The 24,241-nt window shown below is 33.8% G+C and overlaps 4 protein-coding genes across 4 annotated transcripts; 2 read left to right on the forward strand and 2 right to left on the reverse strand.

The window, feature by feature from the left end:
• Positions 1-1,865: 1,865 nt before the first annotated feature.
• On the forward strand, positions 1,866-5,240 carry TRIADDRAFT_60371 (uncharacterized protein; the record flags this gene model as incomplete). Its single annotated transcript, XM_002116321.1, has 14 exons — positions 1,866-1,872; positions 2,487-2,571; positions 2,655-2,733; positions 2,865-2,930; positions 3,051-3,133; positions 3,228-3,300; positions 3,398-3,436; positions 3,549-3,600; positions 3,703-3,777; positions 3,936-4,011; positions 4,106-4,226; positions 4,328-4,408; positions 4,534-4,768; positions 4,915-5,240. The coding sequence occupies 14 exons, from the start codon at positions 1,866-1,868 to the stop codon at positions 5,238-5,240; spliced, it is 1,398 nt and encodes a 465-aa protein (XP_002116357.1).
• Positions 5,241-6,802: 1,562 nt separating this feature from the next.
• Positions 6,803-10,072, reverse strand: TRIADDRAFT_60372 (uncharacterized protein; the record flags this gene model as incomplete). Its single annotated transcript, XM_002116409.1, has 7 exons — positions 6,803-6,961; positions 7,038-7,102; positions 7,471-7,555; positions 7,860-7,940; positions 8,061-8,139; positions 8,289-8,363; positions 9,990-10,072. The coding sequence occupies 7 exons, from the start codon at positions 10,070-10,072 to the stop codon at positions 6,803-6,805; spliced, it is 627 nt and encodes a 208-aa protein (XP_002116445.1).
• A 1,563-nt stretch (positions 10,073-11,635) lies between these two features.
• TRIADDRAFT_60373 (uncharacterized protein) lies at positions 11,636-18,156 on the forward strand (the record flags this gene model as incomplete). Its single annotated transcript, XM_002116322.1, has 27 exons — positions 11,636-11,706; positions 12,343-12,395; positions 13,005-13,067; positions 13,712-13,745; positions 14,127-14,241; positions 14,329-14,403; positions 14,500-14,592; positions 14,669-14,743; positions 14,827-14,893; positions 14,981-15,024; positions 15,124-15,174; positions 15,263-15,346; positions 15,441-15,564; positions 15,662-15,756; positions 15,829-15,912; positions 15,987-16,046; positions 16,135-16,241; positions 16,345-16,408; positions 16,489-16,587; positions 16,674-16,727; positions 16,845-16,969; positions 17,052-17,182; positions 17,250-17,317; positions 17,415-17,480; positions 17,600-17,710; positions 17,816-17,899; positions 18,070-18,156. The coding sequence occupies 27 exons, from the start codon at positions 11,636-11,638 to the stop codon at positions 18,154-18,156; spliced, it is 2,184 nt and encodes a 727-aa protein (XP_002116358.1).
• Positions 18,157-18,519: 363 nt separating this feature from the next.
• On the reverse strand, positions 18,520-22,791 carry TRIADDRAFT_30777 (COP9 complex subunit 2; the record flags this gene model as incomplete). The annotated part of the gene is made up of 19 exons (XM_002116410.1): positions 18,520-18,592; positions 18,690-18,761; positions 18,857-18,915; positions 19,003-19,039; positions 19,148-19,193; positions 19,285-19,382; positions 19,583-19,635; positions 19,717-19,830; positions 19,938-20,002; positions 20,087-20,156; positions 20,345-20,365; positions 20,450-20,533; positions 20,684-20,761; positions 20,879-20,968; positions 21,104-21,175; positions 21,343-21,396; positions 21,474-21,551; positions 21,633-21,746; positions 22,741-22,791. 19 exons carry the CDS (start codon positions 22,789-22,791, stop codon positions 18,520-18,522), a joined length of 1,329 nt encoding a protein of 442 aa, XP_002116446.1.
• Positions 22,792-24,241: the final 1,450 nt, after the last annotated feature.

Consider the following 24,241-nt stretch of genomic DNA (forward strand, 5'->3'; position numbering starts at 1 on the left):
AAAACAAGTTCTAGTTTACATTAATCATCGGACAATAATTCATATCATTATATAATATGTATATTCCAACGCGAAATAGACGTATTGTTGTGGATGCGGTTTATTAAGTATAATGTAATTTGCAATTATTTTATGCTATATGGAATCATTGATATCAAACTATTGTATCAAACGATTTAGTTGAATAGTGCCTATATAAAACTTAACATAGACAACTACCGTATAGATTCCGTAGACAGCGGCCTTGAAATTACCATAGCAACATAAACACATCAACAGTTGTAATTAGGTAGGGTAAGGTTAATGTACTGTTTAGCGATATAGTAGGCTGAGCTATGCATTGTTACTCATCATAGGAATAGCATTGACAAGGCTAAGATTTGATTGCTACTGTAACAATCTTTCTTAATCACAGCAATACAAGACTTTAAGACAATTTTATTTTATATTTGCTTTACTCCACTCAATAATTTGGTAAGTGTTTTAAATAAATACTAAGAATTCAATACCTTGAGATGTAATTAAAGATCAACAGAATAGAGAATGAGGATACATTATATTTAACGATAGTATTTATTTCAGCTTGATTTTAATCTTAGTGTGCTAGCTTTATCTATTCAATTGATCTGCTGATATAACTTCTGTCATGATAACAATTAATGGTTGCCAAGATGTTCAATTTGCTTGAAAATCTTGCCCTTTGCAAGGGGGTTCAATTAACCCTTGATTCGTCAAATAGATCGCTAGATAATGATCTAAACGATCGGATAGTACAATAAAAATATAGTAGCCGATCAACCACCCCACTGAGAATTTGGTCATTCCAGGTAATGCATCGATAGGACCTAAGCTTTTGCCTAAAATTCGTCAATAGAACAAAAAATAAAAGCGCTACCTTTTTTATCCTTAAACTGACAGTACAGTATAAACAAGCTATAAATTATCCGAAAGAACTTATATTTTGCTTACATTATTTAAAATGTCCAGAAAACATCAGCTTACTTTCAAGAATACAAAGCTAGCTGATTCATTATTTTAGTTCTGATAGCTTACATGTAACTGCTAGGGTAAAACAACAGCACCCATTTCAAAATAGCTATCATGATCGCTATCTGATCAGCTTTATCTATGGGATAGACGATAGAGAAGGATAGAGTAGCTGTCTAATTAACTTTATTTCCTTATAAAGCTGTCCAAATTACATCCTTATTAATTGTAGGAAATTAGTTTAATCTTTAATGTAGAAACCATGTTATTTACTGACTAATATTAAATTTGCAACACCAGGAACGATGACTGTACAAAATTCCATACCAATATTAATTCTTTCATAGAAAAAGTAACTGTAATATCAATAAGAAAGTAAAGTATTTATAATTATACTCAAGATTACATGTCTATGGTTCATTTGCTTTGTATCCCTAACAACGTAGACGGCAACCTTAACTACTTCAGAAATGGAAGTTGTAGATAGTGTTATGATCCTGTAGAGCTTACTGAACTCGTAACTGCTCCGTATGGCTAAACATTCAGCTTATTCGTGTTCCATCCAAGGGTAGTCTTCTCGTCTGATCTGGCATAAAGAATATAAAATATGCATAATGCTGGCTAATGAATTATCTTACATACTTTTATATAAAAAGATTCTTTCAAAATTATTAAAGGCATGAGATCTTAAAGCTACGTATGCCAACGTATGAAAATAGCAGATTAATAGTTCAGATTTCTACAGTAAGGTACAGAATTTATCTAATGAGATGCAAAAGTATGATCTGCTATCACATATATATTTTTGAGATAAAATTACTGTACACTTTCAACGTATTCCCAGCTCATTATCTTATGACATAATTAAATTCTTAATGATGACAGGTAACTTATGGAGCATGGGCTTAATTAGTAGTATTGATGTTGTCACGAGAAAAGTATGATATTACAAGAGATGAGCTACTTTAAATACTATGTTCCTGAAAAATTTGTAATCGGCTAAAGCACTCTAGAACTTTCTATGATGGCACATGTAGCTTGCTCCGACATTATAATGCATTTTGTCCTTTAATAGAAATAAATTTTAACAGTCGGTATTAGTTTAGCTTGTTTACTTTATCGTTATTAGATTATTCTTGTAATACATGATCTATTCAGAGCTTTTCTGCCATATAAATCTAAATATGCTGAATTTGAGGAGTAATCGTTATTTCATATCCTATTCCAAGATAATGGCAAAAGCGAATAATTTGCTCGTGAAGTCATACTTACTTGGACGAGTTGTAAAGTTGCTAATTAATTTACTCCATTCTCAGGGTAGTGACAAACACGAATAATTAGTTCATGCAGTTATGTTTACTAAGAAGAGTTGTAAAATTACTAATTAATTTACTCTTAGCACTCATTCATATCGCTTTGCAAGTATATTTCCTTGATACTTGATAAAATACATTAAAAAAAATAATTATATTAATGATATATTACTTAATTTATTATAGATTTATCCGATATGGTATACTTATGCCAAACATCCAATCGAGATGTTGTAAGAGAGAAATACGAAATTGGAAAAGAAATTGGGAGGTTAATATATTTACTTTAAGCTAACGACTCGGTATATGATAATTAAGCAAATCTCATTTTATTTGCAATGCTAAAAATGTTAGGGGACCAAATTCTGTTATGCGAGAATGTATCCAAATTGGGACGAAAAAGTCATACTCCATGAAAACACTGCGCAAACATGTAATAAGATTTACTTTCTATAATATGTGCCGCTATAATTATAGTTTTTCATAGAACAATAATTAGTATAGCTACTTCTCTGCCAATGCTTCATGCAAATGTTAACATATGTACCAAATGAATATTACTAGGTAATTGATAGAGCAACATCGAAGGAAGACATGAGCCTTATGTTGTTCTTGAGCCATCCTAATATTGTACGTATAGTACACATTTGCAATTGAGATGTGGTTAAGTTAGTCTATGTAGCAATCATTTTAGGACCAATTTGATATTGCATCATAATTTAAATGTAACTATCGCATTCTTACTGATAGATTCGATTAGAAGAAGTCTATGAAACGGAAAATGATATTCACTTTATTTTGGACTGTATCGATGGCTGCGATATCTTTACTAGGTAGGACTATACTAGGATTGGCATTTTAGAATGAATAAGCGAGAAGTAGATGTTTCCCACAATAGAACTAATATAACTTTTATTATTGCGATAGTATCTCGCAAAATCCCAAATATAGCGAATATTATGCCTCATCCATCATACGTCAAGTCTGTCAAGGATTACGTGTATGTTGATCAATATTGACAAATAAGACTTCATTTATTTTTTATTGCGTCGGCTATTACTAATAATTATTATTGCTTCTCTAATCCAACATTCTAGTACTTACATGAATATAATATTGTTCATGGAAATATTAAGGTAATTGCCAAAATCGTCTATTAAAACTAAGCAAGACGAGATGTTTTAGATGGGCTATCTTGCCTATCCTTAGCATATTAAGTAACATTATTTCGAACCTTTCTAACTTTAGCCCGAGAATTTAATTGTCAAAAGTGAGAAATCTGAACCATCCGTTAAGATAGGTAAAGTGATTATTTTTAATATATAAATCTTAGTTGAGTAATTGGCGAACTAATAAGGTAGACTTATTTCTCTAATCCTACTGTTTTTACCCCCCATTATAGCGGACCACTACTTACTAAGTGTGCTAACTACTAGAGTTAAAATGAATTACTTGTGTAATTCCCAAACTTACTGTGGTAAGTATTCTACCCATTATAGAAGGAATGTGTGATCTTCATATGATTGAGGTAGTACGTGTTATATGTGGACTGTAGAATTCATATTATTCAGCAATTTATTGGAATTAGTCGTCATGCTAAATAGCATTAAAGTCTGAATTAATCAATTGTTATAGCTCCAGAAGTATTGACAGGAAAAAAATATGATCATAGTGTCGATATGTGGGCTGTAGGGATTTTACTCTATACATTGTAAGTACATACTATATAATTTGTTGAATTTGCTAATGACTGCCTGTAGGCATCATCAATATACTGTATATTAATAATAAACAATTCTCCATAGGCTCTGTGGATATGATCCATTTTATGATGAACGTGGCTCTAAAGAAACATTTCGCAAAATTTTGCAAGGCAGTTATGAATTTGACGAACCTTATTGGAAAGGTGTTTCTCAAAGCGCAAAGGTTAGCCCTTCATTTCTGCTGTTCAATTTACTGTACCCCTACCACGAAACAAAATTACAGTAGGCAAATTATCTCTTATCAAAATTTGTTTATGACATTAGGAAGTAGTGATGAAATTACTCCAAGTTAATCCGAAATCAAGACCAACTGCAGACCAAGTTTTGAAAATGCCATGGGTTAAGGTACATTAAAGCTTCTCGAAACAGAAATCCTAATATAGGAATAAGTAAATTGAATAGAATACTTGTGCTAGTCATCATCAAACTGAAATTCTTTGTTCTCCTATCTTGCTCTTAACACTTATTAGGGTATAGCAGCATCTAATCGTACTCTAGTTCGATGTCATGCTGCTATTTCTGCATTTATTGAAAAGAGAAAATTGAATCGAAAATTAGTAGCATTGTCGGGAGAGGCTCGTCAATTGCAGGAGACGATGTCGGCAGATGTTGATAGCATATTAAAAGCAGAAGAGGAAGCTAGAAAATTAATGGCAGAGAGTATCAATGACGTTCAAGCCGGTGGGCCGGTTATTCTAACTCAGGGTAAGCTGATAATTCTACATTGACATAATTTTCAGAAATTTTGACCCTTGATGGAAACTTAAGCGTTACTGAAACTTTTATTATTTATCTATGGCGTAATTTTTCAATATTTACCTTTAAATAATCACGTTCAATATAAACTATAGCAATGGAAAATATGGAATCGTTGAAGCCGGAAGATCCAATGGCTATTTCCATGAAATATAACTACGTCCCATCGAATGTATTCTACGGAAAGAAAGCTGAGAAAAATGATGAAATCAATTCTGATCATGCCCAAGGTGCACAGCCGACAGAGGATGGAACTAATGTAACCAACGAAGAGCCGCAAGAAGTCGGAGCAACTAAAGAGGAGGTAGCAGCTACTTTAATTGCGAATACCGTCTCCTATAAAATATTTGCTAGCCTTGAGAGCGATTTAATACCTAAAAAGGAGGTTGAAAATCACAACTCAGAAGCTAATGGAGATTAATATTCTACTCTTTATACCTCTTTGCAAATTATAAAATGACGTAAAATGCTATATACTATAACTATATTCATAAACGTGGATAAGAATAATACGCCTTGATGAGAGCCAATGGCATTATGGTTTCAAAGTGAAAGTTCTCATCTACTGTACAGTAATCTATTCAAGTTTTATTATTACTACTACTTCTACTGCTGAAGATATGCAAGCTATTGCCTTATATGTTGCATGGACTGCATTATTTTGAGCTAAATTTTATTTTTGGTATGCGCTATAGAAAACATGTATATTATGTTACATGTGCTTATTATTTTTTAAGGTAAAATGAAATTATGAACATTGTTTTATATCGATTATATGTATAACTGCTTAATAAAATATTTTAGCTAGGATATTCACGCTTTATTGTTGTCTAAGTTTCGTTTTGGCTTCTGTAAATCTATTTTATGTGAGCAGTGATATTTTTTATCGAAAATACTAACTAAATGATCGTTCTATGGGTAAATGATTGGAATATGACATCAAAGGTTGCGTATGCTCCATATTACTACTGATTATCTAAGGCTAATTTACTATATTATCAATCTCATTTACAAAATCTAATAGGCCAATTACATTTATAAACTGGACGTTATAATTGTATAGTACTGTACAGTAGGCAGATTGATTTTAGAGATGAATAGAATGAAATACTGAATCAAATGGAAGATATTTTAGTTTACGTTATAATACATGTATATCTTTAATCATCTCAGATTGAAGCCTTGTATTCATTCTGAGGAGCGTGTTTTAATACTAATTGTTAGCGATTAATAAGGGGCATTTTTATTTATTTCGGACTAAGTTTTCATTTGTAGGCTGCCATTGACATGCGAAATCATACATTATTTTATGGAATATCGCTGCGTAATATTTGTTAGCTTGATATGCAAACAGTAAATATTTTTTCTAAGATGGCCTATCTTTTACCTGGATTCAATTTCTCATAGAAATCGATCCATACAATTACTTTTAAGTTTGGATAGATTAATCTTACAACGCGATGATAAATTAATTAGTATACAACTTAATCTATTATTCTATGACAAAGCCACAGGAAAACCAAGAGATGACCAGGTCTATATGTTGCAAACCATATCATATAAATAATACTTTCACTTACAATTCAAATAAATTTAATAACTTGATTTGCCTGGAATAAAGAGGAAAGGACTGACTAGCTTATAACCAGTCTTAATGTTTATTTATACATGCATTATTACAAGCAAAACCCCATTATGAGCAAGTATTTACTTAACAGAATACTGATATCTTAAATAAAAGCCTGCTTTAAATTTCAGCTTACCAACAATTACGTAACGAAAGTCAAAATCTTACATTATATAGTATTTAAGTTACAGGTCTTTTCTAATATGTATATACATATTGGAACGTTCGTTTTGTGGTATGTGCAAGATGGCTCATAAGTATTAACAACATTGATGCAAATTCTTCGGTCTCGTCATTCTGTACAACATGTCTGAAACGCTAGCTGAGGGTATTTACGAGATAAATTGCTAAGGTAGCTAATTTTCAGCCATTTGTATTTCAGCTTGCTTGTACTTTTCCGGAACAGGATACCCCAAAATTTCAGGTACCATATGTGGCTTCAACCAATTTACTAATGAAGATTTCTCACCTGGCTTATAATGACCATCCTTATGATAGAATAGTAGACCATCAATCTATCCAATTCAAGCAGTATTATCTTAGTAAAAGGCATTTAAATTTGATAGCTAAAACCTCTAAACAGTATAGTACCGGATACTCTTTAATGTCATTCAATGAGGCATAGATTTTATCACTACTAGTTTCAAACATTGGCGCTATAATAAATTTAAACTGAGAAAATAGGAGGAAATTAGCCAATTTTTAGTCAATATGCAGTCATAATAATATATTTTTAATTGAGAATTACTCGATTAGATTTAGAAATGGTCGACAACAAGTCGAATTCTTCTTGGATCTTACTACGTAACCAGAACGACCGGAAAGAATACTGCCGTAATTTCAGTAGGTTGAGAGAGTTACTTAGTATCAAAAGTTATAGCACTATAGGATTATACTCTCATTAATGGTACGATCATGCTTACGTCAGAATCATAAATAGGATGGCCATTCCAACACATTAGATCAATAATAAAGAAAGTTTGCAGTTGTTCGCAATAAATACAGTCTAGGATACAGAATTTACCCCTTCTACCAGCGCTACCTCCAGGAAGGGCAGAATTAAATCTACTAATTTTATTGCCTTTCCTAGAGTATGCAGTAGTCCTACCCTACATTTACAACGCAAGAAATAAAAGCATAGATTGAATCGATAGATTCTGCTAGACAGTAAGATAAAATTAGTTTTCTGGTGAAAGTACCCTTGCAGCAATCACTAAGTTCCTTTTCCCAATTGGACAAATAACAGTGATCCAGCTCGATTCAAAGTTTGGGGGCTTGTCATTAAGCCATTCCGATAGCATTATCTAGGATTAAAATCTCAGTATTATTTAAGCGTATGAATGCCAGCATCAATCAGCCTTTTATGTAAAAGCTGCCTTTCCAAAGCATATCATACAGAACAAATTGGTTTACCTGATTAGCGTAAGGCTTATAGCTTTTAGTTTTATGCTGGCTTCGCTTGGAGGCAGGTTTCATGTCTTCACACTTACTCTCCTAGAGAATAATTAGTAATCGTAGATTATTTTTAAGTGCATGTGGTTTACTTTTAAATTTATTTTACAGGCGCTAAATTGACAGTTCTTTGTACGAAAGCAACAACAACGGAATCATTACTGTTGGTTCTGCTGTGGCAATTTCCATAGTTACTTCATCTTCTAAGTGCCGAAGTAAATTGTAAGCCTCCGATCGTTTCCTGTAGGTTTTAGTAGTTAATTCTCTTAATAAACTTAGTCTGGTGAGCAGGTGTGGTACGTAGTTTTTAAAAAATTTCTCTTCATTTTAGTCCTCAATCGTACATTGTATAGTACATGACTAGATCAATGCACATTATTACAATTTTACCTTTTTTGCCTTTCCAATTCCTTCTGTCGTCTAGCATGTTGATCGGGCAACGTGGTACTTTTGTATTGAGCAAATCTGTTATAAGAGTAAGTTAAGAAATAGAGTATCACAGTTCGCTCTTTATTATAGTTTTTTTAGCTCGCTCAAATGTATTGGAGGTTAATTTATCTTCCGGAGCAGTATTTTAAATCTCTACTGCAATAGCTCGAGTTGTAGGTAACTAAAGTAATGTGGGGCTGGCATTGGGTATAAGTAGAAGTATACGAGTACAATAGGAATTGGTCCAGTTGTGTTGATCAAATGAAAACAGTTTGTCTCTCATGATAATGCCGTTCCTTAATTATCGCTACTGAAGCCATTAGACCGTACCCTAACATTAGCTAAATTCATTTATATTGTTCACTTATTCAGTAGTGATATTGATCTCATTACCTTAATAGCTCGAGTTACAGTTAACTACAACAATGTATTATTTAGTGGTATATAAGTCTTTAACATGAATTTATCCGTTAGCAATCATGCCATGAGTCTAAATTGTCGCCTATTTTATAATCATTCTTTAATCCCTTTCTGACTACTATTTGTTCTTATTTTCAGTTCATTCAGCAGTAGCGTTTTGTACTACAACCTTAATGATTGGAATGGTAGAGAATAATTAAAGCAGTGTATTAGTGATATTCTATCGATGAACATCAGTATTGAATATGAAGTTTATTCTTTAACATTAATCAAATTGTAAGTGACTGAAATACTGCGAATAAATGTAAGTATCTAACTGGAATTTATCCATTGACTTAGCCATGATCAAGCGAGTATCTATTGTCACTTTAGTATTGCTGTGCATTCATTCAATCATTCGTTAACTATAGTGCACCCTATACACAATTACGTCGATCAGAATCTTACAGTCTCCCTTAGACTGTAGTTTATCCATTGACTTAGCCATGATCAAGCGAGTATCTATTGTCACTTTAGCATTGCTGTGCATCCATTCTATCATTCTTGAACTATAGTGCACCCTATACCCATGTACGTCGATCAGAATCCTACCGTCTCCCATAGACTGTAGTTTATCCATTGACTTAGCCATGATCAAGCGAGTATCTATTGTCACTTTAGCATTGCTGTGCATCCATTCTATCATTCTTGAACTATAGTGCACCCTATACACATGTACGTCGATCAGAATCCTACCGTCTCCCATAGACTGTAGTTTATCCATTGACTTAGCCATGATCAAGCGAGTATCTATTGTCACTTTAGCATTGCTGTGCATCCATTCTATCATTCTTGAACTATAGTGCACCCTATACACACGTACGTCGATCAGAATCCTACCGTCTCCCTTACTTTACCAGTACAGTCATTTGCATGTCCACATTTGCTTGCAAGTTAGCCATAGCAAATTCCATTTATGGATGAGTTGAAATGGCGTCATGGTTGCACAAGCTAGGATAATACGCTCAGCTCTATCTTATAATGTACTTCTGCTCTCTCGATGCCAATTTGTTGTCGTCTTTTGCATCATGTAGAATACGGTCTAATTGGATCAATGTTCCCCTTGGATCCAATGCATTGCATCGCTACTGTAATGCAAGTGTGGTATGATCTAGACAGAATTGTTCGCATCGAGTTTGAAGGATAACCTCGTAGGACCAAGTTCCTGTACAACATCAATATCCTAGCTATGACCTAACTTACCTAGGATGCTGTTTAAAAGTGTCGTAAGGATCGGATTGTGAAACAGAAACAGCTGAAAATAATTGATCGATCGATTCAGCCATCGTGTTAATCTTGCACATGTAAGACAGCTACGTTGTCTGATTTCATTCACGGTAGGCAAATGCAAGTAGACCAGCAGAAATCAAGACTATTGCAGGCAATAGCAGCAGCAATCAGCAAGACGATGCCAATCTCGAGCTCTCCACAGCCACCACGACCAACGTTGCTAGGTGATGATCCTGGAGGTGACGGACGAACCACTCAGTATAGACGAGTAGGACTGATCCAGTCAAGGGATTGCCATACTATGCCAACCCACTTTTGTATCATATCATCGTTGCTCAACTCATACAGAACTTGCTATAAAAAAGTCTTGAATGGAACACTCATGTCCACCATCGACTTCAACACCTGAGTAGTCTAACAACGCAAACAGTAGTTCATAATCTATAGTAATAGCACTTGTAACGGGATGCATGGATGATTGATACCAGTTGAGTAGTCTAACAACGCAAATAGTAGTCCATAATGCATAGTAACATCAATAATAAAGGGAAGCATAGACGGTTGATACTAGCTGAGTAGTCTAACAACGCAAATAGTAGTCCATAATGCATAGTAACATCAATAATAAAGGGAAGCATAGACGGTTGATACTAGCTGAGTAGTCTAACAACGCAAATAGTAGTCCATAATGCATAGTAATAGCACTTATAAAGGGAAGCATAGATGATTGATACCAGTTGAGTAGTCTAATAACGCAAATAGTAGTCCATAATTCATAGTAACATCACTAATAAAGGGAAGCATAGACGGTTGATACTGACTGAATAGCCTAACAACGCAAACAGTAGTCCATAATGCATAGTAACATCACTAATAAAGGGAAGCATAGACGGTTGATACTGACTGAGTAGTCTAACAACGCAAACAGTAGTCCATAATGTATAGTAATAACACTTACAAAGGGAAGCATAGATGATTGATACCAGCTGAATAGTCTAACAACGCAAACAGCAGTCCATAATGCATAGTAACATCGCTAATAAAGGGAAGCATAGACGGTTGATACTGACTGAGTAGTCTAACAACGCAGATAGTAGCTCATGATGCATAGTAACATCACTAATAAAGGGAAGCATAGATGATTGATACTAGTTGAGTAGTCTAATAACGCAAACGGTAGTCCATAATGCATAGTAATAGCAGTGATAACAGGAAGCATAGATGATTGATACTAGCTGAATAGTCTAACAACGCAAATAGTAGTCCATAATGCATAGTAACATCAGTCATAAAGGGAAGCATAGACGATTGAGACTCGCCGATTCCAGCATTGGCTTGGCTGTCGCAACTCGCTGCTCCTGCTCTCTCTTACAAAATCATACATGTTTAGCTACTGTATGATACAGTATACTAGTAGTGTATTCTAGCCAAAAGGAAGACAGAACTGTGCCACCATGGAAGCGGATCGTGTCCACGCAGTCTCCTACGCGTCGCATACAATTCACTGTAGCTTTCAGCGATGATTGCGTTAGTCAAGTTTCATAGTCAAGGCAAAATTGCTTCCAATTCTTGGCTAATTGCAAGCTTGCAACAACTTCTTATGGTGGCTAGCGGTCAAGATGTCGCAAGAAGGCATGAAAAATATCGCCAATGGTGTTCAATCTGAAGTTAGGTTCAGCTACAACGATTGGTGAGTATGATGAAATGATGGAAAAACTGTATGGAGTAAGCAAGAATGGTTAATGTCTTTTATCCGATCAGCGTTAACGTGTTCTGCAGGGAAAGCTTGATGCAAACATCATGCTAGCCAATGGCATGCATAATTTGCAAGTGGATAGCAATCGATTAAAGCTTGATAGAACTCGATCATCATCGCCATGATGGTGGTTGTGTTCGCAAACAATCTCATTTATATTGTACCTTCTACTTCTACCTTGATGTGCATCCATAGCAATGATCGATGATGATGCTTTCCAGGCTATCGGATAGTGACAAAATTTCAATACAGTACATAGACAATCTTGGATTCAATCGATCACTTGACAACCGCCTTTCCATCATGGCTGATGATCCTCAACTTACTTGATTAAATGATAGACATGTATTATTTCAATCAGTGCTATCATGCTTTTAAATTAGTTTCACTGTGTTGCCAATCAATGCAGGAAACATTGGCAAAAAATGCCTTAATTCTGGACTATTAGACAGAGTAGTAGAATGCAATCGAGTGCAGGATAGAATTTTATTAGATAACCGATGAAAGAATGGATTTGCAATTGAATAGTACTAAATACTGACCATTGGATATATATATATATAATAATAGGCAAAAGTGGCTGCCTGAAGATGGTGAAATGATTGATGGCAAAATAATCTCGGGTAAGCTATGAAACCACGATATTGATTGACAATTTTTTTCTCTTTATATTATAATTATTCTCATCACGATTACTCGATTGTGCAATCGAGTACAATGGCTCCGATGCAAAGCACTTGATCAACGATGCAATTTTATTTTCCATGCCTCACCATCAATAATTTCATCGCTTACGTTATAAAATGACATTATAGGATAGATTTTTTCCATCTGCTATCATCAGAAAATCAAAACAGCATGTAAAAAACTTCTAGTTCATTCCTGTAACTCCTTCCTATTATTAGATTATGAGTATTGCAAGGCATACGAGTTTGGTTCAATTTTTACAGTACCGTACATCAATTTTCCAATGTATCGAGCCATGATATCCATGATTTTACTCGTGCATGAATGACATTTAAACTCTATCCCTTTATAACTACTGCAATAGTTATTGTAAGTTGGTATGCCCTAGCCATGTTCACTTTTTCAATGATCGCTGTAATTTTATACTGCACTTCAAGAGAATGCGACGTCATTATTGATCGATTTAAATGAACTATTAGTAATACAATGCAACCATTTTGCAAGAAAAGGAGTTTGTTGTATTCAATAGATTCTTGAATTGATAGGTTCTGAACAAGTTCCCATCCATTGGAAGGATATCACCCAAGCTTTTCAGAATTCTTGTCAAGGTAACGGGCATAATGTCATCGTCGTATTAATACCGTTATTATTATTATTATTGCAATAATCCATTTACAAATGCCCATTCAGCGACTATGTACAATACACCACAATAATTCATGTACAGTAATATACTCTGCCCTTTTATTATCGCATAGGATAGCGATCTTATTAAATAATACGGTCATTAAAGCGTTCAATAAATCTTCCATCATCCTAATACAAGTACGGTATCGATGCTCTTTAGTTTACCACTAGGTACATTGTAGCAGTGTTTGACTTGACTAGTTACGTAATGCAGACAAAGGCCAGTATATTTTGATACTGACAAAATCCCTTTCAGTTCTTGTTATTACAGTATGCACCATCAATCTTACTGTATTTCTTTTTCAATATGAGATATGAAGTTGGCTATTTTATGATAAGACTAAACTATGAGCTCATTGGCCTACCAAGAATCCTAGTTACCGTTTGATAGTGATCGGTACTCGTCATTTTGCTGCAGGGTACAAATTAGATTGCTATGTATTCTTGCAGTTAGACATAACTTCATGATAATAGTGTACGTCATTGCAACGATATCATGTATACCTTTGTGTTATTGTTTGTGTAGATTATTAATCGCTTACACGTAATCTCCTGATTTGTTTAGAACTAAAACCTGGGGAACTGGTTCATGATCAGTAGTAAGTACTTGATTGAAAAGTGGAATCTTTACACTGGCTTAATGAACATAGCCCAACATTAAAAGAATAGCCATCATATAGTTTTTAATTTTATATAATAGGTCTATGTGGTAATGTAATCATAATACAAGTAATAGAAATAGTGAGTGCAGTCGGGTTAATGAATCCGAACGAATTTATTACCTACACTGTACCTTCAAGTCATTTTGATACTATAATTTTAGTTTATATATTATATTGCAATTGAATCATAGGCTTTAGCTTGTATGAAGCAATAAGTGTTATCGAGTTGATGTGTCCAAAAATGGATACATGAATGATTTGCGCAAACTGGATGTTAAAGTAATCTTGACGGTATATTTCTGATTTATTTAATCATAGCTTTAGCTTGTATGAAGCAATGAGTGCTGTTGAGTTGATGGATCCCAAAATGGATTCCGGAATGATTTATAGAGACTGCGCTTCGCCTATTCTTAGTTTCGAAGAAGCTGTTGAGGTTTGTACATTAATATACTGTTGATATATGTTTTATTTATAATTATTATTCAGATATATGAAAGTTATGTTAATACATACCTTGTAGAAAAATAAGGTGCAAGTGGATAATTTTAGTCCATCCCAACTCATTGGGATAGTTGATGAATTGCTTGCTTGTGTTGTAAGTATTGAATGAATCCAATACAATTTATTATTTTGCTTCAAATCCTAGCATATCAATACATTTATTACACCTTCTTAATTATCGAACTTCTAGGCTTCTTGGCTTGATGGGCAACCGTTAGTTCAGACTATTTTTACATGTTCTTACTTGCATAAAGTTGAACTTATTGAAGATACGTACTTAAAGGTAAGAATACTTTTTATGCTATGTTTTACTCGTAACAACATCAGTTCTTAATAAGACAATTTTTATAAATTATTAGGCATATTGTGTTGGTATATTAAAGTCTTGTGATTTGATTTGGTCTTTGATACAAAGTGGTCAAGTATTTGAAGAGGTTTGTGATATAGCTTTAGTACACATAATTGGTGCTTTTAATTTTTCTAACTCTATTCGTATGCATGTTGTATTCATATATAGGAGGATTTCTGTTGTCCATCTCATGGTTGTTCATTGCAGACTAATGTTACTAATGCTAAAGCCTTTGGTATGTTTCTTGTTGTAACCCATACTTTGAATTCATATTGCTATACTTTATGGTTAATACTGAAATAATTTTTGTGAATTAATTCAGCATCCTTGAAAGAAGTTGATGAAAACTGCGCTCGCAATGTTAAAGTATAGTACTTGTGCCGTAAAATATTTTAACCACTGCATGCCACAAAATAATTGCTAACCTTGACAATTTAAGTGATATATACATAAATATACTTTTAGAAATCTGGTAGAAAACCTGAGGAAGAAACTGATGAACAAGCGAAATCAAAGGTTAACATACTTTGAGATAATACTACTTATTTCACATTGCATCAAAGAGTAATTACCTAATATTATGATATTATTTTAATTGCATTAGAATCTACTCTATCAAGCCCTGCACACAAGAATTAAATTTTGTAGATTATTTTATTCCTTTTTCCATCATTTGCTTGGAACCAAGGTAGTTCTATCAAACATCCGAGGGAGTTAGTTTGTTAGATTCATTTGGTAATGTTATTACATTTTTTTAATGTGTGTTATAACATAATTTACAGATGAATGAACCCTTCCTGGATGTGGTTAAGGCATCGAATAATAGATTACAGTCCATGTATGCTATGATACCGCTAATTAAGGACACCTGCATTTTAGGCGATCAAGCGGAAATGAACGATTGCGGTAATTGATTAGTTCATTTGCGCAAGTTTTGTAATGTCTATGTAGTCATAAATATCTCTATCAGAGATTAACATTAAGGTATTGATCTTTTTTGTAGGTAATAATTGTATGATGGGTTTCAATCCGCTAATTTGTATGAAACATTTACCGTCCCAATTTCCTAAAGCGATTGAAATTATGGAAAGAACAAAGGTTTATAGCTATTGCACCTACCAATAAATGACTTTAATGCTTATTGAGATAAATTCTTTAATCAATATAAAGGCATGTGACTATATATATACTTTAATTGGTCGTCTCCTCCGCGCTACGGAAGTCGTAGAAATTTCGAACATTGATAATATAATAGTAAGAAAATTTTAGGAAGAAATTTTTATAATTTATCAACAGATTAATTATTAACTTCGACAACAATTTTGCAGCAATTTTTTGCAAATTTTAGCTGCGATAATCCTGATGTTTTATCTCGGTCAGCGTTGCAGGTTTGTAATGTAACTATACACTATAAGTGTTTTGTTTTGTGGCTATCAATCATTAAACTTGGGTCATTTTCTTGGTACTCAAATCTAGCATTTATTCTGCGAAACTTTCAAATCCTGCAATGATAAAAAAGCTATGAATGAAATAATTAAGAAAGCTATTAAGATATTTACTCAGCCCCCTATATTGAATAATCCGTAAGTGACTATGCACAAATTATCGTAGCCATTTCTTTACTTTGCTGTACTGTAGAGCTGCAATTACTAGCGCACAGTCGTAACGTGAACCTATTTTATTTAGGTCTTTGAAAGGTTCACAGCGCGCGTTAGAAATATCTGAGGCCTTCTTTGAAAGATCAGACGGTGTATGCTAAATGTTCTAAATCTGACATAGTGGTAATTGAGATTTTAAAAGTTATCATAATAAATGTACGTTTTACTTCAGCCAATTTCTAGATTATTATTTACTTATTGTTGCAACCGATCTCGCCAGAGAGAAAAGATAGGTGGTTTATTGGAAGAGTTGTCAGCGATGCAGGAAGAGGTATAATAATAGATAGTGTGATTATGCTACAATAATTTGGCTGCCGTTTATCTAACAATTTTTGCAAATGTATTCAAATGAAATAGGCCTCCCAATGTGATGAGCAATTAAATGTGATTATGGAAAGGATTGACTCTCAAGTAAGTTAAACTTCTTATACAATACAATATAACGGTTAGTTGTCGAATTTAGCAATATTACGCTAAATTAATGTGTAAAAATTGAGCTAATCATTTATATGATTCATCTTGTTTTAGCTGCATCATCGTCCATACTTAGGTCTTTGGGGGTTATATCATACTTGTAAAATTATGGAATATTATCTGTTACTTGGTTTTGAACTTGACTTGTATGGAACCTATGAATACTACATTGTATACTGGTAAATTCTTGTATGCTAAATAAATTTGATTGGTACCTGACCAGTAACTTACGAAGAAGATGTATTTACATTTTAAAATTAGGTATGTTGATTATCTTTACAATCACCGCTTGTCTTGCTTGTACGCTGCGGATAAACATCTACAAGCTCATGAAGCCGCTTCGTTGGATTTTCGTAAAAATAAAAATAAGAAATCAAAAAAGAAAAAAAAAGGTAATTACTATTTATTATAAACGTCGTTTTTCAGTGTATTCAATTCGGGAAATTTTATTTGCTATAGTTTCCGAACATACCTTGGAGATACAACTAGTTGATGCAAAGCAGTCAATGTGTAAAGGATATTTAAGGGTAAGTAAAGCGGATTGCTACCGTTGCACACTTTGAAAGGGTAGATAAATTTGAATATGAATTGTACATTAGAGAAAATATGCATCGTATTTTGCAGGCAATTGATGGTTTTGTAAAGCAGGAAAAAATGGCTCATCAAAATTCTAAGTATGATAACGAAAAGGTTTGTAAAGACTTGACCAAAAATCGGTTACATTACCGGAAGCATTTGTAATTCGGATCGGTTTCTTCACATTTTCTATTATTATTCCAGTACATTAAAATACTTTGTGTTGCTTTCAGTTACGTTACGAACACCGTATTTTGCCATTTATGAACGTTTACTCACCTCAGCTTATAACTTACGAAAAATTTACTGAAGTTAGAGAGTATACGCGGGCTGCTTTAGCAACGGTAAGGTTTGCAAATGCTGTAAAAGTCTAGGATGATGTTGTTCATTGACCAACTGAAGGTTTTGTAGGCCACTATAGATTATATAATTTATTCTTTACTTTATAGGCTACGGAATTTTATTCATCATCAGCAAAATTTTTTAATATGGCTAAAACAAAGCTAGAGGAGATATCAAAGCCTAACGATGATGTAAGAAAATAGGACATACTTTTTTATTGCAATCTGTAGCGATATTAGATATTGTACGCGTAGCATACTTCTGGCATGCTGTGTATTGAATGTCGTAATGGCGAGATTAAACAGTACGAGTATAATACTCTGATTTATGAAGCTAACTATTTTGTCCGTATCTTCTTCAGGTAACTAATTTGATAAAAATTACGAAAACTAATATGGTAGTTATGAATTTATTGGCAAGTGGCCATAAGAAGGAGTCTAAGGTTTGATGTTTTTCTGATATCTAGAATAATGTAATTATTTGCCAGTTATGTTAATACCATTGACTGAAAGCAATAAATCTTCATTTGCAGACTTGTCCATCGTTCTCTTTCGAAGTTGATAAATATTTTCCTATCATTAAAATTCGGTAATCTTTTACTATTTTTGCATCGGCCACTCAATGGCTGAATAACTATGACTCATGTTGTTTTGTAATTTATCGACTCGAAAATATTTAGCTAATGATAGCTAAGTAACAACTTCGCTTGCGCGATAACTTTTTTATTGAACGTTTCCTAACTTATGATACTTTTCTTCATTGCTCTCAACAATTATCAATTAATATATGATACCAAAATACAACAAGAAAACTACTGTATCTTATTTAGATTTCTTTGAGAAAGGCTATCCAGTTGCGATGTCCACTGTTTTATCGCGTAATATCTATGAATACATTAATAAAAGAAGGAAATATATACTCTACTGCAATTCAGATATTTACATATTGTAATAGAAATGTTAAAATTAATAAAACAATTACCTTTCTGCACCCCTGGAGGCCTGATCTAATTCTAATATTTGATTGACTTGGTCAATCCTTCCGTGGATTACCCTAAATAGCAATTTAAAAAAATGGTAACTTTACAACATATCATGTCGAACAGGGTTCACCACGTAGTATAACATAGTTAATGCAATATTAATTACTTATCGAGTACGCATGAAACTAATAGACTTTCGACTTCCGTGTCATCAATATTTAGTTCCTGTCGCATTATTACAAAAACATAATTGCAATCCGTATTAATCAATCTCTTTAAAAGCAAGATTACTACGCCTACTAAAGATTGAACCTTGGAAATACAGGGAATTCGAATTCGTTTGTAAGGCCTACAAAAATGTATTACAATGCTCATAAGTGAACCAAAATTGATAAATTTACTGTCTTGAGAACTCTCAGAACACAAACATTCCATAACTTAAAAAAAAATCGCTTACTTTATTAATTTAATGAGGACTTGGGTCCTTATATTCTTGAGTAAGACTGTTTTTAAAAAGAAATGTTACATAAAAGCTATCCACATAAAATGATAGGACAGCTAAGCACAAACAAGCAGCCTATTGCCTCACTATACCTTCTATGTGCTCACGAATGAAGGGATCATCCATTATATTTTGACGATTTGTTCGTAAAATCTTTTCAAATTCAGTAATATCATTATTCTGATAGGCACTGCGACGAGAAGATATTATTACTTAGCATTATATCAGTAATTTTAAGCGTAGACAGATATAGGAAGATACAACGTTGTCTTGCAAAGCTACAAGTACTAACGTATCGTCATCTTACGAAAAGATCATAGAAGTTTGAAATGTACAGTAAGTTGTAAAACATATGGGTAGATTCTGTAGTCCCATTTTTTAAAACCATACCTGACCAAATTCGTCATTGCAAGTATTTCCGGATCATTTTTATACGGCTTCGCCTATAAACAACATAGAAGACTTGAATTACTAGGAACGTCTTGTACCGCTAGGATCACAACAGAGAGTAATTAGTATTTTACCTCTTGAGAATCGAAAGGATTTATTCCGGATTTTAAAAGCATATTTGCAAGGACTAGGTATTTGAGGCAGTTTGTTCGTCTGGAACTGCCGGATTCATCGTAATTTTTAAACGACTGGAAGATAAAATTAGAGTTCTCAACCTGCATCTCTGCAACCTTTTACATCTTCTTTGCTTCTTGTTAAGTAATTACGAATGACTACGCAGGTCACGCTTTCTTACCTCAAAAAAGTCGGTATGTGCTTTTTCATACTGGCATTCGCGTAAATGCATTTTTCCGCCGCATTCTGCAAAAGTCAAGCAAAATTTATTATATTCCTAAATGCAATTGTGAAATGGTATACGTAAGATAGAGTTGAGTTGAATTCTACCTCTGATAACTCCCATGATAAGCGGATGAGGGATTGCCGATTTCACTCTTAAAGATTGCTCGTACAAAGCCTAAAGGAGAATTATAGTGATATAGCGTTTAGACATACAACATAAGCGGTAGTACCAGCTCTTCATTTGTAGATATTGTTAACTGATCATTGTTACAGTGTATCTTGCAGCTTAACTAATCAATTAAGTATATATCCTTGAGTTGTAATTACCAAAGATGAAATGCTACGCTCAAGCGTATTATTTACCTTTAGCTTCTGGTTATTTTTCTTTAATTTCATGCATTGGAAGCAAGGAAATGGTTTTTGAAGTTAGTAGAAAATCCCATATTATTTAATTAGAGTTTCGAGTACCTGAGCAGTATACATTTGTATTTCTAAGGCGTAAATTTCTAACAGCTGTGTTCCTTTCTTTAAGTCGTAATCGCCGTCAGTAGTCTGTAATTTTGATAACACGTTGAAATTGAGTACCCGTAGGTGACTAAATTGATGTGAAATTTAAATAGACAAAGAGCTGTACTGTATATAATATAAATGTAATACTGGTACTTGTTCTTTTTACGATATTACGTGATAGCTTGACGGTACCTGACACGAAGCGTACAGAAGCTTAAGAATTTTCGATAATCTTGCATAGTCTTCTCGATCGAAATACAGCTTACCTAGCTATTTACGTAAAGTAAGGGCATTACATTTAGACTTGGTAATTTTTGGTAGCAGGAACAAAGCGAAGAAACAAAAGAATGGCATTATAATATCAGAATTTATTGAACTGTAAGTAACCTTAACGTTAGTTTTAAACCACAGCCTTTCGTTTTTAGCTTCGCGTAATGCATCTAACGTCGTTTCATAGAAATTTTGTAGTAAATCGGCCTACATAAAGTGGAAAATGTTTTCAAAATATTAGGGTATTGGGCATAAATTCATGATTATAAACTGATTAAATAATTATTTTATTGTTAATAATTATGATTAGTCTACGGCAAACTGTTGAGTCCACTAATTTACCTCATCCGAAGTTGAAATATAATCCAAGATAGAATTGATTGACTTTTCACTGTAATTCCTGGTGACTGCGCTCTAAATAAAATCAAATTAGTTATAAAATGCTGAAAATGTTTGCTTTTGTTTTACTGGAGGTAAAAAATGATACTAGGATAGGCACATGGATGCATAGCCTAGTGCGAAGATAACGATGGTAATAAAAGAGTTCTAATTAGTTAGGTACAGTTGATCGTCTAGCTAACCTTGATATAAGTTAATAGCTGTTGATATTTCTCCATCATTTGATGGAATTTTTTCTATAATAGACAAGGTGAAAAGTAATCTGTATTAGTGACCCCCACATCCAGATTAAGGGATAAGAATTTCGTCTTACCATTTTAAAGTTAATCTTAATCATTTGTTTTAATGCTTTAAAGCCCCAGTCACCTTTTTCCTCTTCTAATTCAAGTACCTACAAGGCCAGGTCATACGAATTACATGTAGAAAGTGCTTATTAAGTTGCAATAATTCAAATATTAATACTTTATTTTACCTTTTGGAAGCCTTCTAAAGCAGCTTCCGGATCATCCTCCTTTAATGATTTTGAATTGTAATATTGATTTTCTAAATCAACATCTGGTTCAGAGTTGCTATCTTCCGAGTAATCCTACAGCGTAGAAATATTCTTGTTTATAATTTGAGCAAGTGTCATTTTGAGTTTAATGTACCAGTTGGTCAATGGTACATCTACTAGTATAGGTAGGACTTTGCTATTATACTGTAGTACTCAAACATAATTCTTCATTTATTGAGTGAATGACGATATACAAAATGTAATACTGTCATCCACATCCAATGTAAGCAAGCCATATCAATAACTGATGTTCATCATGATCGTTTAGTCCAATTTTATAGGCATTGGTGGCGTTTCCCGATTGCTATGACTACTCAATCATGAATCATTGATACAACTGATGCGTAACGCATATTGACAAATCGCTGAAAGGTAACTAAAATTCTGGTCGAGAGTTCTGCTACATCTTAATTTAGTAGTTAACACCTTCCACATTGCGTTGTCAGGTAGTTGGCCTGTATCCTAATTGAAATGTTAACATCTTCAATAGTTATTGTACTGTCTCATGCACGATGTGTTCGTAGGCGAAAGACGATTGTGATCGAGAGTTGGCATGCATCCTAATTTTCAAAGTTCACCGCTTTTAACAATGCATTGCTCATGGCATACTAGTCGATAAGGTCGTATATCATCATTTTCGTCTAAGTGAAAGGAACTGTTGTTTCATCAAGCTTGCAAGAGAGGCATTTATTACCTTGTGTGCAACCTCGACTACCGAAATGGAAATGAGAAAGTAAACGATATCTGATCGTCATTGTTATTATTATTATTATTATTATAATAGAGAATGGCCATTTAAAATAATCCCTCTCTACTAAAACAGAATACTATCTCAGTAAGGCTACAAATAGGGTTTCCATTGCACTCTTGAACAGCTTCAATATCGTAATATTCCACTGCTATTGACAACGATATCGCGTTAAGAGTATCATGGAAGCAAAATCCGCCAGCGGTTGTCAACGGTAACTGCACAAATCCAAGTTAGAATATGCTATTACAGTCATAGGAAAACGTCTCATTAACTAACCAAATCGTAGTCGTCGTCATCTTCGCACATAAAATCGTCTTCGTCTGCCATTTTCGATGTCTAAGGATGTATTTTAAGGATAAATTGGGGAATAATCCTTTTCTTTGTAGGTGATCGATGCAATGGCGCAGCGTTCTTCCTCTTGGAGTTTGGTTTGGTAACGACTACAATGTTCAAGGGCGGTGGCAAGCAAGTAGTCTTAGTATAGGATTCGCAGGAAATGGAGGGGAAAGGCTGCCGAAGATCAGGTGACTTAGAGGTAGTATAACAACGCAAACGGTACTGATGTACTGAGTGTATTGAGTTGATTTTCATGATGATTAGGCAGTTGTAGCTTGTCTATCATTACTGGACTAGATTGTACTGTATGCTACAGTACTGTACACTGTATATTACGATACTTAGTATTATACCGTACTGTACCGTAAATAGGAGTGGCTAACAAAATTGCAACAAAATATTTTGGACGGACATTTTTAGTGGCAAATCAACTTAATTTTGAATAATGATAAATTGGATTTTGGGTACCTTAACATAATCAAAAATTCCATTAAAATGCAGGAGAAATAAAAAAAATCAAGGGTTCTATATATGAATTTTTTAAAGTTGATTAAGTATTAATTGACAGCAAATGAATATTTTGAAAATAAAACGTTTTGGACGGACATTTTTAATGGCAAATCAACTCAATTTGAATAATGGCAAATTGGATTTCAGGTACCTTAACATAGTCAAAAATTCCATTCAAATACAGGAAAAATAAAAAAAATCAAGGGTTCTATACATAAATTTTTTAAAGTTGATTAAGTATTAATTGACTGCAAATGAATATTTTGAAAATAAAACGTTGGCGTCAATATAGGATTTAGACTGAAAAAAAAAGGTGTCTGTTGAAAAAAGTTTAATAGTTGGCTTTAGAGCTGTCTGTTACTTCTGTACGAAACTTGCAACCTATTAAATACCTCCGTGTATCATATAAAGAGGGTAATTAAGCTCACCAATTTGGGAGTGCCATCTATGGATATTCTATGAGATGAGCTCTGTTATCAAGTTTTAACAGCTTTTAGACCGGGATTTTCGATCTTTCATTTTTGTTATTGCACTTTCATTGGCCACAACCTAGCAGGACTGTGGTCAAATTGTGTATTTTTGTCCTGCTACTTTTGGATTTATCCGCCTCTTTTTAAGCTCATCCGATTATGCAGATGTGGCATTTCGTTGCATCCGTATCGCTGAAACGTTTACTTTGACTGCTTATGGCAGGGATTGTGGACGTTGAAACACTAAAAGAATTTCTACCTTCTTTTAGTAGTCCTGCTTATACTGTACTGTGCAGTCGGATAGATTCAATTCTAGCTGTTCCAGGCTAGTATGCTAGTATGGAATAGTGTTCCTATTCCATGGGAGCAAACTAGCCTAGCAAAGCGGAGGGATAGCTGCTGAGCCGGCTGAGCGGCAGTATTGATCGTGGAAATGAGTCATCGTTCTATACAACACCAAC

Source organism: Trichoplax adhaerens, genomic scaffold (assembly GCF_000150275.1).
Source record: "Trichoplax adhaerens TRIADscaffold_15 genomic scaffold, whole genome shotgun sequence".
Taxonomy (NCBI): domain Eukaryota; kingdom Metazoa; phylum Placozoa; class Uniplacotomia; order Trichoplacea; family Trichoplacidae; genus Trichoplax; species Trichoplax adhaerens.